The sequence below is a fragment of the Lepus europaeus genome, chromosome 5 (assembly GCF_033115175.1).
Source record: "Lepus europaeus isolate LE1 chromosome 5, mLepTim1.pri, whole genome shotgun sequence".
NCBI lineage: Eukaryota > Metazoa > Chordata > Mammalia > Lagomorpha > Leporidae > Lepus > Lepus europaeus.
This window is the reverse complement of record NC_084831.1, coordinates 27813557-27826407: the sequence shown is the minus strand read 5'-3', so window position 1 is coordinate 27826407 and position 12851 is coordinate 27813557. Positions and strand designations below refer to the sequence as shown.

Here is a 12851-nt window from a genome sequence, read left to right as displayed (position 1 = left end):
TGAAAGAATCTTTTAGTGTATCCATCAGTCAGAAGTCTTACTTGCTAACTAAAAAAATCATCCACAAGTTTTATATGCTATTGCTTAATAAGTATTTAATTGACTTTTAAAAAATTTACTGTTAATTTTGGGCAGTTGCATAAAATCACAGCTTGGACTTCAAAGGCTAACTATGAGTGAGGAACCACCGAGAATGTTCTAGCTGCCCTAGACTTGTCTGTTGATGAAACATGGGCTGATCCAATTTGCCATATATGTTGTGAAGCATTGGATTGTGACATGATTCGCTTATGCTTTTGTCTTTACGTATCATCCAGGAAGATGATGTGGAACAGCCATTTAATGACAGTGGCTGTGTACTTGCAAATAAAGACCTTTTTGAAACTGGATTGGAGGAAGAGAATAACTCTCCAGTGGAGGATGAAGAATCATTAGAATCAATAAGGGCAGCTGTGAAAAACAAAGTGAAAAAGCACAAGGCAAGTGAAGCGTGATTGCATTAGGAGCTAACCAGCTGCTTCTGATCTTGATTTTTTTGGATTTACTGTTGCAACCTTAATTTTGTTTAACTGAAGAAAAATGTGTACAGATTGATTTAAGTTTTTCAGCTGTTAATTTTGGAAACTTGCAGTACAAGTGATAGACATGTTAACTTGCTTGGAGACTAGTACTTTGTTATTGCTCTTCTAGGAATGATGGTGGGGGTGGAAAGTAAGATACTTTGTGTTGTGATAAGAAGCAGATAAATATTGGGGCAGAGATGTAACTTTTACAATTCTGTGGCCCCTGAGAAATGAACTCAGTAGGATTTTGGGGGTATATCAAAGAGAGGCATCATCAAAACGTCCTGAGTGGAAGCCTCTCTTCCTAAGATTTTTCTTTAGCTCCTTTTGAGCCATTGTTCCCTCTTTAGGGAAAGATGTAAGTGGAGATGTAAGAAATGAGGGTTCAAGCCCCATTTGAGTTAGATAATCTGCTTTTTAAGTGTAGTAGGATGCTGTGTTTAAAATTTTCTATTAAATTATTGACTTATTGTTAATGTGATGTTGGAATACAAAAGTCATCTTCAAAAACAGCTTCTTCTTGAGTATAGCTTTTGTCCTAATCAATTTGTAATCTCTTTTAGAAAAAGGAACCATCGTTGGCAAATGGGGTCTGTTCATTTGAAGAAGAAAGTGAGTTATCAAAAGGAGGCGTGAGGAAGGTGAGATAGTCACATTGGTGTCTTTCACAGGAGATTGTGTTTCTTAGGAACAAATATTTTACTTTGCTATATTTTCCTGGTACTCAGCATATTGCTTTGTACATAGTAGGTACATAAATACTGATTGGATTGAATTAATTCTCTGAGACAAATATATGAGCTCCTTGAGTTCATATTTACATTGAGTTTATTTGTGCTTATATCCCATCTCCTGTTTTCATGGAGAGAACAACTTATGAGAGATGAAGCTCTTTCTGGATAATATTTTTAATGCAGTCTCACTTTTTGTCTTTAAGGAAAGGAAGGCAGCCAAGTTAAGTAAAGAAGCATTGAAAAAACTGCACAGTGAGACTCAGCGCCTTATTCGAGGTAATGCAAACTGGCACAGTAAACTCGGAGGCAAACTGCAGTATTTCTTTGTAAGCTTAACTTGGATGTTGGAGTTTTTTGTTTTTTTAACACTCTTAATGTGAATTCAAGTTAAAATATCTGACCAGTATTGTGGTGGCATGTTAAGCTGCTATCTGCAATGCAGGCATCAAATATCAGGGTGCTAGTTTGAGTCCTGGCTACCCGCTTCAGATCGAGCTCCCTGCTGATGTTCCTGGAAAGGCAGTAGAAGATGGTCCAAGTACTTGGGACCCTGGCATCCATGTGGGAGATCTGGATGGGGTTTGTAGCTCCTGGCTTCAGCCTGGCCCAGTCCTGACTGTTATGGCCATTTGAGGAGTGAGCCAGTGGATGGAAGATCTCTCTCTCTCCCCTTCATTCTCTCTGTCACTCTGCCTTTCAAGTAAATAAATAATCAGTCTTTTAAAAAATTATAATATATGTGCCTGGCACTGTGTCGCAGCAGGATAAGCCATCATCTGGTATACCGGATTCTCACATGGGCACTGGTTCATGTCTCTGCTGCTCCACTGCTGATTCGGCTCCCTGCTAAAGCACCTAGGAAAGCAGCAGAAAATGACCCAGAGGCTTGGGCCCCTGCACCCATGTGGAAGACATGGAAGAAGCTCCTGGCTCCTGGCTTTGGCTTGGCTCAGGCCAGGCCTGTACAGCCACTTGGAGAGTGAACCAGTGGATGGAAGATCTCTGTCTCTCCTTCTCTCTCTCTGTAACTCTGCCTTTCAAATAAATAAATCTAAAAATTATAATATCAAGTTAAGACTTGATCTTGGGAAATAGCCATTGTTCTAAAGCCCTTGGAACATTAGTATAAACTGAGAAAACTTCAGAATTGTAGTGGAGGCAAGATTTTTTTTTAAAGATTTATTTATTTATTTGAAAGGCAGAGCTATAGAGAGGCAGAGGCAGAGGCTGGTTCACTCCCCAAATGGCCACAATGGCCAGAGCTGAACCAATCTAAAGCCAAGAGCCAGGAACTTCTGGGTCTTCCACATGGGTGCAGGGGCCCAAGGACTTGGGCCACCACCTACTGCTTTCCCAGGTCATAGCAGAGAGCTGGATGGAAGTGGAGCAGCTGGGTCTCGAACTGGCATCCATGTGGAATGCCAGCACTGCAGGCAGCAGCTTTACCCACTATGCCACAGCGAGCCAGTCCTGCAAGATTTTTTTAAAGGGTTTATGGACTGGTTGTATCAGTATCCCTTTAGGAGGTTTTCTCTCTCTCTCTCTCTTTTTTTTTTTTTTTAAGATTTATTTATTTTACTTGAAAGGCAGAAGAGAGAGGAGAGGGAGAAACAGAGACAGAGACAGAAATCTTCCATTTGCTGGTTCATACCCTAAGTGGCCACAACAGCCAGATCTTGGCCAGGGTAAAGCCGGGAGTCAGGAATTCCATCTGGGTGTCCAACATGGGTGGCAGGGACCCAAGCACTTTCTTTTTTTAAGATTTATTTATGGGCCGGCGCCGTGGCTCAACAGGCTAATCCTCCGCCTTGCGGTGCCGGCACACCAGGTTCTAGTCCCGGTCGGGGCACCGGATTCTATCCCAGTTGCCCCTCTTCCAGGCCAGCTCTCTGCTATGGCCCGGGAAGGCAGTGGAGGATGGCCCAAGTGCTTGGGCCCTACACCCCATGGGAGACCAGGAGAAGCACCTGGCTCCTGCCTTCGGATCAGCGTGGTGCGCCGGCTGCAGCGCGCTGGCCGCGGTGGCCATTGGAGGGTGAACCAACGGTAAAGGAAGACCTTTCTCTCTGTCTCTCACAGTCCACTCTGCCTGTTAGAAAAAAAGATTTATTTATTTATTTATTTGAAAGTCAGAATTACACAGAAAGAGAAATAGAAGCAGAGAGAGGTCCTCCATCCACTGATTCAGTCCCCAATTGGCTGCAACAGCTAGACCTATACCAATCCAAAGTCAGGACCCAGGAGCTTCTTCCAGACCTCCCAAGAAGATGCAGGGGCCCAAAGACTTGGGGTATCTTCTACTGCTTTCCCAGTCCATAGTAGAGAGCTGGATCATAAGTGGAGCAGCAGGGACTCGAACCAGCGCCCATATGGGATGCTGGCACTGCAGGTGGCGGCTTTACCTGCTACGGCACAGCACCAGCCCTGACCCAAGCACTTTCTTGACTTCCCAGGTGCATTAGCAGGGAGCTGGATCAGAGGTGCAGAAGTAGAGTAGCCATGACTTGAAATCGTGCTCATACAGGATGCTAGTAGTGGCTTCACCTAATGAGCCACAATACAGGCCCCATCTCCAACCTATGTTGATGGAAGGATCATTCTATTTTTGGTGTTGTCTTCAGTTATACTATTTGGTAACTATTTGAAGTGATATTTCAGAATATACTGTATATGTATTTGCTTGTTTTGTTTCATTTTTATAGAGTCTGCACTGAATCTTCCATATCACGTGCCTGAGAATAAAACCATTCATGACTTTTTCAAACGTAAACCCCGGCCCACTTGCCAGGGAAATCCCATGACACTCCTGAAGTAAGAACCCTCTTTCTTTGTGATTATAATTTTTGTGAGCTCTCGGTTTTATAGCAAGATGTGTCATAAAAAATTCAAATCCCTAACTCCATTGAAACAGATTATGAACTAAGGAATGAGAATATTTCACAATGAAGATAATTTTCAACTCTACCTCCTTTTCCCTGCTCTAGGTCATCCAAATATCAGTCTAGCCATCACAGAGAAATCATAGACACTGTAAATGCAACTGAAAAGGATTGTGACCGCCAATGCAAAGATTCTGAACAGACAACAGGCACGGAATCTGAAACGGAAATTAATGCACTCCCCATGGTTTCAAAGGAACCTCAGATCACTACTAGATCAGATGAGTCTTGCAGGAAGGATTTGGTGAGAAGTGAGGAGCCAGAAGTTCAGGAGAAACAGAAGCAGAGTGATGTTGGACCTTTACCTGGGGACAGTGTAGTGTCGCAACAGGAATCCAGTAGGAATGACAGTGAGGAATGTCAGGCTGGTAGCCCAGACACATCTGAACCTCATGCCCTGAAGAGAGAAGACAACCTGAAAAAAGCAGAAGAAGCAGAGGAGAAAGTGCAAGAGCCCGGGCAGCAGGCTAAATCAGCAGCCGCTGTGCCACCTGAAAAAGCGAGGCGGTTCACTCTGGATAGACTTAAGCAGCTGGGAGTTGATGTTTCCATTAAACCACAGCTGGGTGCTGATGAAGATTCCTTTGTGATACTTGATGAACCTGAAACCAACAGAGGTAATCTTGAAATGGCGGGGCGCCTTCCTGGAGTGATTTGTCCTGGCAGTTTTCAGTTACTTGCCACGATGGAGGACAGGGAACACAAGAGAAACCAATAACCACACGTGCTCTCACTCCAGTTGTGCCAGAGATGGGAGGGGTTCCATTGAGATAAATTTGACAGGGTGTCAGGATGATCTAAACCTTGTTTCTAAGGGAAGCCTGTTGATAGTTAATGTACAGAAGAGGCGCACTGCTGTTGTGTTATGGTATTTAGGAATTTATTTCTGTCTTTGCACCCTGAAATTTTAAGTTTTTCTATGATCCCTGTTAAATCTTATTAAGACCTTCACAAAGAGAATATTCAGTTTTTCATAGCTAAACATTTTGGTTCCCTTAAATTGTCTGTAATGCTGAATTTTTTTTTTTCACTCATCCAGCTGATATTCATGTGTCTGCTGTAAGCAAAATACTGTAGAGCATACTAAGACAAATCACATTTATCCTATACTTTCAATTTGTACATTGTAGTGGTGGTAAGAAATGTGCAAGTTACAGTAATGCAAGGGAGAGTGGTAAGTGACATTTTAGTCTATAATGAACTTGTCATTGATAATCAAGAAAATTAAAAAATGTGAAGAAAAGGGGAAGTATTCTTTTCTGCAGAGAGGGGAAAACATTTACCATTAAGTTCTACAGAAGTTCAAGGGATAAGTTTCTTCTAGTGGGTGGTTAAAGGAAGACTTGAAAGGAGATGGATGTGATTATACATTGGATGCCTTCCCTTTCTACAAGGGAACTTCAAAAAGTTTGTGAGAAAATGGAATTAAAAGATAAGTTTGGCCGGCGCCGTGGCTTAACAGGCTAATCCTCCACCTTACGGCGCCGGCACACCAGGTTCTAGTCCTGGTCGGGGCGCTGGATTCTATCCCGGTTGCCCCTCTTCCAGGCCAGCTCTCTGCTGTGGCCCGGGAAGGCAGTGGAGGATGGCCCAAGTGCTTGGGCCCTGCACCCGCATGGGAGACCGGGAGAAGCACCTGGCAGCTGGCTTCGGATCAGCGAGATGTGCTGGCTGCAGCGGCCATTGGAGGGTGAACCAATGGCAAAAAGGAAGACCTTTCTCTCTGTCTCTCTGTCTCTCTCTCACTATCCACTCTGCCTGTCCAAAAAAAAAAAAAAGTTTATTTTTGACACAAAAGAATTTTAAAATCCATGCACTTTTTTTTAAAACAGGCAGAGTTAGACAGTGAGATAGAGAAAGGTCTTCCTTCCATTGATTCACTCCCCCAAATGGCTGCTACGGCCAGCACGCTGCACTGATCCGAAGCCAGAAGCCAGGTGCTTCCTCCTGGTCTCCCATGCAGGTGCAGGGAGATCACTTGGGCCATCCTCCACTGCCTTTCTGGGCCGCAGCAAAGAGCTGGACTGGAAGAGCGGCAACTGGGACAGAATCCGGTGCCCCGACTGGGACTAGAACCTGGGGTGCTGGTGCCACAGGTGGAGGATTAGCCTAGTGAGCCGTGGTGCCGGCAATGCACATGTTTTTCATTATGTGCATTTCCCAGACCTTTTGAAGACCCCTTCTGTGATGTGGAACCTCCTGTGTTGTTCTCTACACATCACTAGTCCTTCCTCAGTAATGACACATTGTAGACATCTGTATTTATTGAATGAAGGAATGATCTTTCTTTTTTTTTTTTTCCCCGATTTATTTAAAGACAGTTACAGAGCAAGGTAAAGCCAGAGAGAGAGAGAGAAGATAGAGAGGGGTCTTCCATCTACTGGTTCACTCTCTAAATGACCACAATGGCCAGAACTGAGTCAGAACCAGGAGTTTCTTCCAGGTCTCCCATATTGGTGCAGGGGTCCAAGGACTTGGTCCATCTTCTACTGCTTTCCCAGGTCATAGCAGAGAGCTGGACTGGAAGTGGAGCAGCTGGGACTAGAACCGGCGCCCATGTGGGATGCCAGTGCTGCAGGCCACAGCTTTAACTTGCTGCATCACAGCGCCAGCCCCAGGAATGATCTTTCAACACTGAACTCAAAGTATTACACTTTGAGTAGACTTTTTTTTTTTTTTTTTTTAAGATTTATTTATTGGGGGCTGGCACTGTGATGTAGAAAGTAAAGCCGCCGCCTGCAGTGCTGGCATCCCACGAGGGCACCAGTTCAAGTCTTGACTGCTCCACTTCCAATCCAGCTCTCTGCTATGGCCTGGGAAAGCAGTTGAAGATGGCTCAAGTCCTTGGGCCCCTGCACCTGTGTGAGAGACCCGGAAGAAGCTCCTGGCTCCTGGCTTCAGATTGGCGCAGCTCCAGACGTTGCTGCCAAATGGAGAGTGAACCAGCAGATACAAGACCTCTCTCTGCTTCTCCTTCTCTCTGTGAAACTCTCTTTCAAATAAATAAATAAATCTTTAAAAAAAGATTTTATTTATTTATTAGAAAGGCAGAGACAGAGAGAGAGGTCTTCCATCCTCTGGTTCACTCCCAAGATGTCCCCAACGGCCGGAGCTGCACCGATCCAAAGCCAGGAGCCAGGAGCTTCTTCCGGGTCTCCCATGTTGGTGCAGGGGCCCAAGGACTTGGGACATCACTGCTTTCCCAGGCCATAGGAGAGAGCTGGATTGGAAGTGGAGCAGCCAAGACTCAAACCGACACCCATATGGGATGCCAGCTCTGTGGGTGGTGGCTTTACCCTCTAAGTCACAGCACTGCCCTCCCTCTTTTTGTTTTTAAAGATTTATTTATTTTATTTGGAAGATTTACAGAGAAAGGAAGAGACAGAGAGAGAGAGAGAGAGATCCTCTGTCCATTGGTTCACTCCCCAAATGGCTGCCCCAGAGAAAGCAGTGGGAAGGAATAGCTCAGTTTCTTTATCTCATAGAGGGTAAGGTTTCCATGACGTGCATATAGATTTAAATTTTGTGGTATCAGAAATATATTACTTCTTATCTTAATCCATTTTATATTGTTATAACAATGCTTGAGACTAGATGATTTATAAAAGAAAGTTTATTTAGCCTTATGCTCTGGACACCAAGTCTGAAGATTGGGTGGCCATATCTGGTTTTTGGTGAGAGCCCTTGCTGCCTCACCTCATGATGGAAAGTGGAAGAATGAGTAGGCATGTGCAAATGTAGGAGACAAAGCATGAGAGGCAGCCTTGCTTTGTAGCAGCCACTCTAGTAACCCATCCTCATGGTGATCCAATCCCAAGAGAGTGAGAATTCACTGCTATGAGAATTAGACAGTTCCCTTGAGAAAGGCATTAATCCCTCTTTACCATCCCGACACCCCTTAAATGCCCCTCTCAATTCTCTCACAGATTTCAACATAAATTTCAGAGGGAACAACCCGTATTGGAATCAGTGCTCTTGTGCCTTGTGATAGCATCTGGATTCATCTCTGCCCTTAATCCCTCTGTTTTAATGGTAGGACAATGGAAATGAGAACTGTTTTAGATCCAAGCTACTGGCAGAGACTTGAACTAAGGCAGAGACTTTTCACTTAGATAGGAAAAAGGAGTTGCTGGAAAAAGACTGATGAAGGGAGATGACCTTGAATAGGGATTTTAAAATGAGGAGGGTGATGCTGGAGTCATGTAATAAAGTGTGTGCTCCAGTGGATTGGATATGAAGGGCTCTAGGAATCTAGTTTTCTCTGTTTATAAATGAAGGTACCTTCTTTCTTGCTATTATTTTGTGTTCTGAGTAATCTTCCTACTCAACCATTTCTTTCATTCTGTTGGCACTAATTTATGTTCCCTTCCCCCGCCATCACCTGTTGCTTCCACTACAAAATAGGAGGTAGACTTAAAGATTCTGCCCCTTTTGTTTATGAAAATATACCATCCTGTAGGGTTGGGTTTTTGCTGCTAATAATATAGGGGTTCTGGGTAAAACTTCTTTCAGTTCTCTTTTTATACTATGACCTTCTAGGAAAAGAAAAATCACATCTAGATGCTAGTCACAAAACTACTAAAGTATGATTTGAGTGCATTTTTAAAAAGAGCCATACTTGTAGTATCTCAGACTACATGGAAAAGTTCTAAGCTACAGCAATGAGAAAGAGGGAAAAGGCTCTGTTGCCATTGGACCACTGTACTAACTGCCCCCAGTATGTTCCTATTTGTATACAAGTTGGGTGTGTGATATAGGAGCTACATATAAATTGCATTTCCTTTCTGATTGTACCAATTGTACTAGTTAATAGTTCCACCACAAGACTGTGGAGTTAGATCACTGGGTTGAAGGTCATTTTCTTTTTCCTTTTTTAAATTTGACCTTGCCCATATTAGTAAGATTGTCAATAATGAAATATTCAAAAGAGGGAATTAAAAAAAAAAAATAACTGAAACTCATGAAGAATTAATTAAATACTTGAAAATTGTGGGTTTTTTAAAGTTGGTTTAATACCTTTTTTTAAATATTTTCTTTATTTTATTTGAGAGTTAGAGTTACACAGAGTGAGAGGGAAAGACAGAAAGGTTTTTCTTCTGTTGGTTCACTCCCCAAATGGCTGCAATGGCTGGAGCTGTGCCAATCCGAAGCCAGGAGCCAGGTGTCTCTTCCCGGTCTCCCACATGAATGCAGGGGCCCAAGGACCTGGGAAATCCTATATTGCTTTCCCAGGCCACAGCAGAGAGTTGGATCGGAAGAGGAGCAACCGGGATTAGAACCGGCGCCCATATGGGATGCTGGTGCCGCAGGCGGAGGATTAACCCACTGTGCCATGGCGCTGGCCCCTGGTTTAGTACCTTTTTTAAAGAGTTGTACATATAGAAAGTTAGATTGTAAATTTCTGTCTTAAAGTCTGATTTTTGAAACTGAGAAGAGTTGCACAGTCCATTAATTTGGGGTAAATTGTATGCCTTTCATGCAGGCATTAGTAGCAAAGGGATTTTGGGGTTCTTTTTTTTTTTTTTTCTGTTTGTGTTTCTTTCCTCAGCACTGTTGAACTAAAAACTTGGTTTATAATTACAAGCTTATAATTAAGTGGAATTGTAAAGAGTTTGAGCAGGCAGACTGACAGACTGTTGGTGTTTGGGTTTAGAACTGGAAGCCTTGAAGCAGCGTTTCTGGAAGCATGCCAATCCTGCAGCCAAACCCAGGGCTGGTCAGACGGTGAATGTGAACATCATAGTGAAAGACGTGGGCACGGAGGGAAAGGAAGAGCTAAAGGCAGATGTGGTACCTGTGACCTTGGCAGCTGAGAAGCTGGACAGAGCAAGCTACACAAAACCAGGTATTTGAATCTTTATGGCTGTTAAAGATCCTAAAGTGAAAATTCAATGAATTTTTTCCCTTGGAGATGTTAGAGATTGGACAGCAGCGCTTCTGGTGTGCTACACAATGTCTGGGGTGGGTAAGATGACTTTATCAGTATTATTATAAAAAGCAGCCAATACCATAGAAAATGATGGTGCTTCTAAAAGTTCATGGAGAATTCATCTTACCTTAAAATTTCATTTTTCAGACTTTTTAAAGCTCCCCTCATATAAAATAAACAAAAAATCTCAGTCCTCTATCAGAGACAAGTTCTATAACCATTTTGTGTATCTATCCTTAAACTCTCTTCCTTACATTCATTTTTTTAAAGGTTCATTTTATTTATTTGAAAGGCAGAGTGACAGAGAAGAGATCTACCATTCACTTGTTCACTCACCAAATGGCTGCAACCGCCAGGGCTGGGGCAGGCCAAAGCTAGGAACTCAGAACTCTATCTGGGTCTCCCATGTGTGTTGTCAAGGGTCCAAGTAGTTGGACCATCTTCCACTGTTTTCCTAGGTGCATTAGCAGGGAGCTAGAGTGGAGGCAGAGCTAAGACTTGAACTGGGGCTTTGATATGGGATGCCAAAATCACAAGTGGTGGCTTAACCTGCTGTGCCACAACCTTGGCCCCAAGAAGTTGTTAATAGTTATCTTTGGGGGGCCAGGGTTGTGGCACAGTGGGTTAAGCTGCTGCCTGTGATGCTGGCATCCCATATGAACAGTGGTTGGAATCCCTGATGCTCCATGTCTGAACCAGCTCCCTTCTGATGTACCTGGGAAAAGTGGTGGAGGGTGGCTCAAGGTGCTTTGGCCTTTGCTAACCAAGTAGGAGACCCAGAAGGAGTTTCAGGCTCCTGGCTTCACCATAGCCCAGCTCTGCCCTGGCAGTTGCAACCATTTGGGAAGTGAAACAATGGATGGAATATCTGTTTCTCTCTCCCTCTTTTTCTGTAACTCTTTTAAATAAATAAATTTTTTTAAAAGTTTACATAGATAATAATTGGTAGGACTAGCAGCTGATCCAGACCACCCAATTCTAAAGCTCAGTTATACATTACCTTTGAGGCTTCCTTTTAACAGCTGCATAATATTCTACTGAATGAATGCAACACAGTTTGCTTAACCATACTTGTATTGATAGACATATTGTTTGTTCCAGCTTTTGGCTACTACATCTATGTCGCAGCCTACAACCAGATGTAGATGGATATAATCTGGATGCAGAACCCCTTATAGAGGAAGTGGAATCACTGAATCAAATTTTGATAAATGTCATCAAAGTAATTTGTCAAAAATGCTGTCTTGTTATTTTGATTTGCTTCTCTTTAATTATAAATGAGATTAAGCTTATTTTTAATTTGCTTATTAATATGTCTTTATTTTTCTGAAAACTCCCAGTTCATATCTTTTGCCAGTTTTACTCTGGGATTGTTTCTCTTCCTGTCTGTTCAGGTGAAAAGCTTCAGGTGTTGAAGGCTAAGCTTCAAGAGGCAATGAAACTCCGAAGGTTTGAAGAGCGCCAAAAGCGCCAAGCATTATTTAAATTAGATAATGAAGATGGGTTTGAGGAAGAGGAGGAGGAGGAGGAAGAAATGACAGATGAGTCTGAGGAGGATGGAGAAGAGGAGACAGAAGAACCAGGAGAAGAAAAAGAGAAAGAAGAAGAATTAGAGGAAGAGGAGGAGAAAGAAGAGGAAGAGGAGGAAGAAGGCAATGAGGAGGTTTCTGGGAATTATGTAATCTTGTTACGTAGTCATGATGAATAGGAGAAAGGTGATCCAATTGAAATAAGAGTATAATCAGCATGTTCAATTGTATAGGAGTTGTTGGTTGGGCCATGGACAAAGGGAGCTGCCTCATATGTGTCTAAGTCTTAGACATTCATTTCTTTTTTTTTCTTAAAAATATATATATATATTTTGACAGGCAGAGTGGACAGTGAGAGAGAGACAGAGAGAAAGGTCTTCCTTTACCGTTGGTTCACCCTGCAGCCAGCGCACCACGCTGATCCGAAGGCAGGAGCCAGGTGCTTCTCCTGGTCTCCCATGGGGTGCAGGGCCCAAGCACTTGGGCCATCCTCCACTGCACTCCCGAGCCATAGCAGAGAGCTGGCCTGGAAGAGGGGCAACCGGGACAGAATCCGGCGCCCCGACCAGGACTAGAACCCGGTGTGCCGGCGCCGCAGGCAGAGGATGAGCCTAGTGAGCCGTGGCGCCGGCCAAAAATATTTTATTTCTTTATTTGAGAGGTAGAGTTACAGACAGTGACAGGAAGAGACAGGGAGAGATCTTCCATCTGCTAGTTCACTCCCCAAACGGCCACAACAGCTGGAGCTGTGCCGATCCAAAGCCAGGAGCCAGGAGCTTCTTCTGGGTCTCCCACATAGGTGCAGGGGCCCAAGGACTTGGGCCATGTTCTACTGCTTTCCCAGGTCACAACAGAGAGCTGATTGGAAGAAGAGCAGCTGGGACTAGAGCCGGTGCCCATATGGGATGCCACACTGCAGGCGGAGGATTAACCTAGTGCACCCCAGGGCCAGCCCCAGTACATTCACTTCTGTCAGCACTACTGGATCCCCACAGTTCACGGAACCATTGTCCTGGCTTCTGTGTGTTAGATTGCATTTAAATATAATGCTGATATTGAAAATGGCTTTATATTAATAGAGACTGCTTATTTAGCTGTATATACAGATTAAAAAGCAATATTAATTATAAGCATCACATGTTCATCAGAATTTTTTT

General features: G+C 43.5%; 1 protein-coding gene across 1 annotated transcript in view; it reads left to right on the top strand.

Annotated features, from left to right (window-relative positions):
* Window positions 1-12851, top strand: part of CLSPN (claspin) — a 38787-nt gene that overhangs the window by 6645 nt on the left and 19291 nt on the right. The window contains exons 4-10 of the mRNA XM_062190945.1: window positions 318-479; window positions 1127-1204; window positions 1501-1573; window positions 4000-4108; window positions 4282-4853; window positions 9890-10081; window positions 11560-11828. Of these exons, the coding sequence (XP_062046929.1) occupies window positions 318-479; window positions 1127-1204; window positions 1501-1573; window positions 4000-4108; window positions 4282-4853; window positions 9890-10081; window positions 11560-11828 (1455 nt within the window). The remainder of the gene's footprint in view (window positions 1-317; window positions 480-1126; window positions 1205-1500; window positions 1574-3999; window positions 4109-4281; window positions 4854-9889; window positions 10082-11559; window positions 11829-12851) is intronic.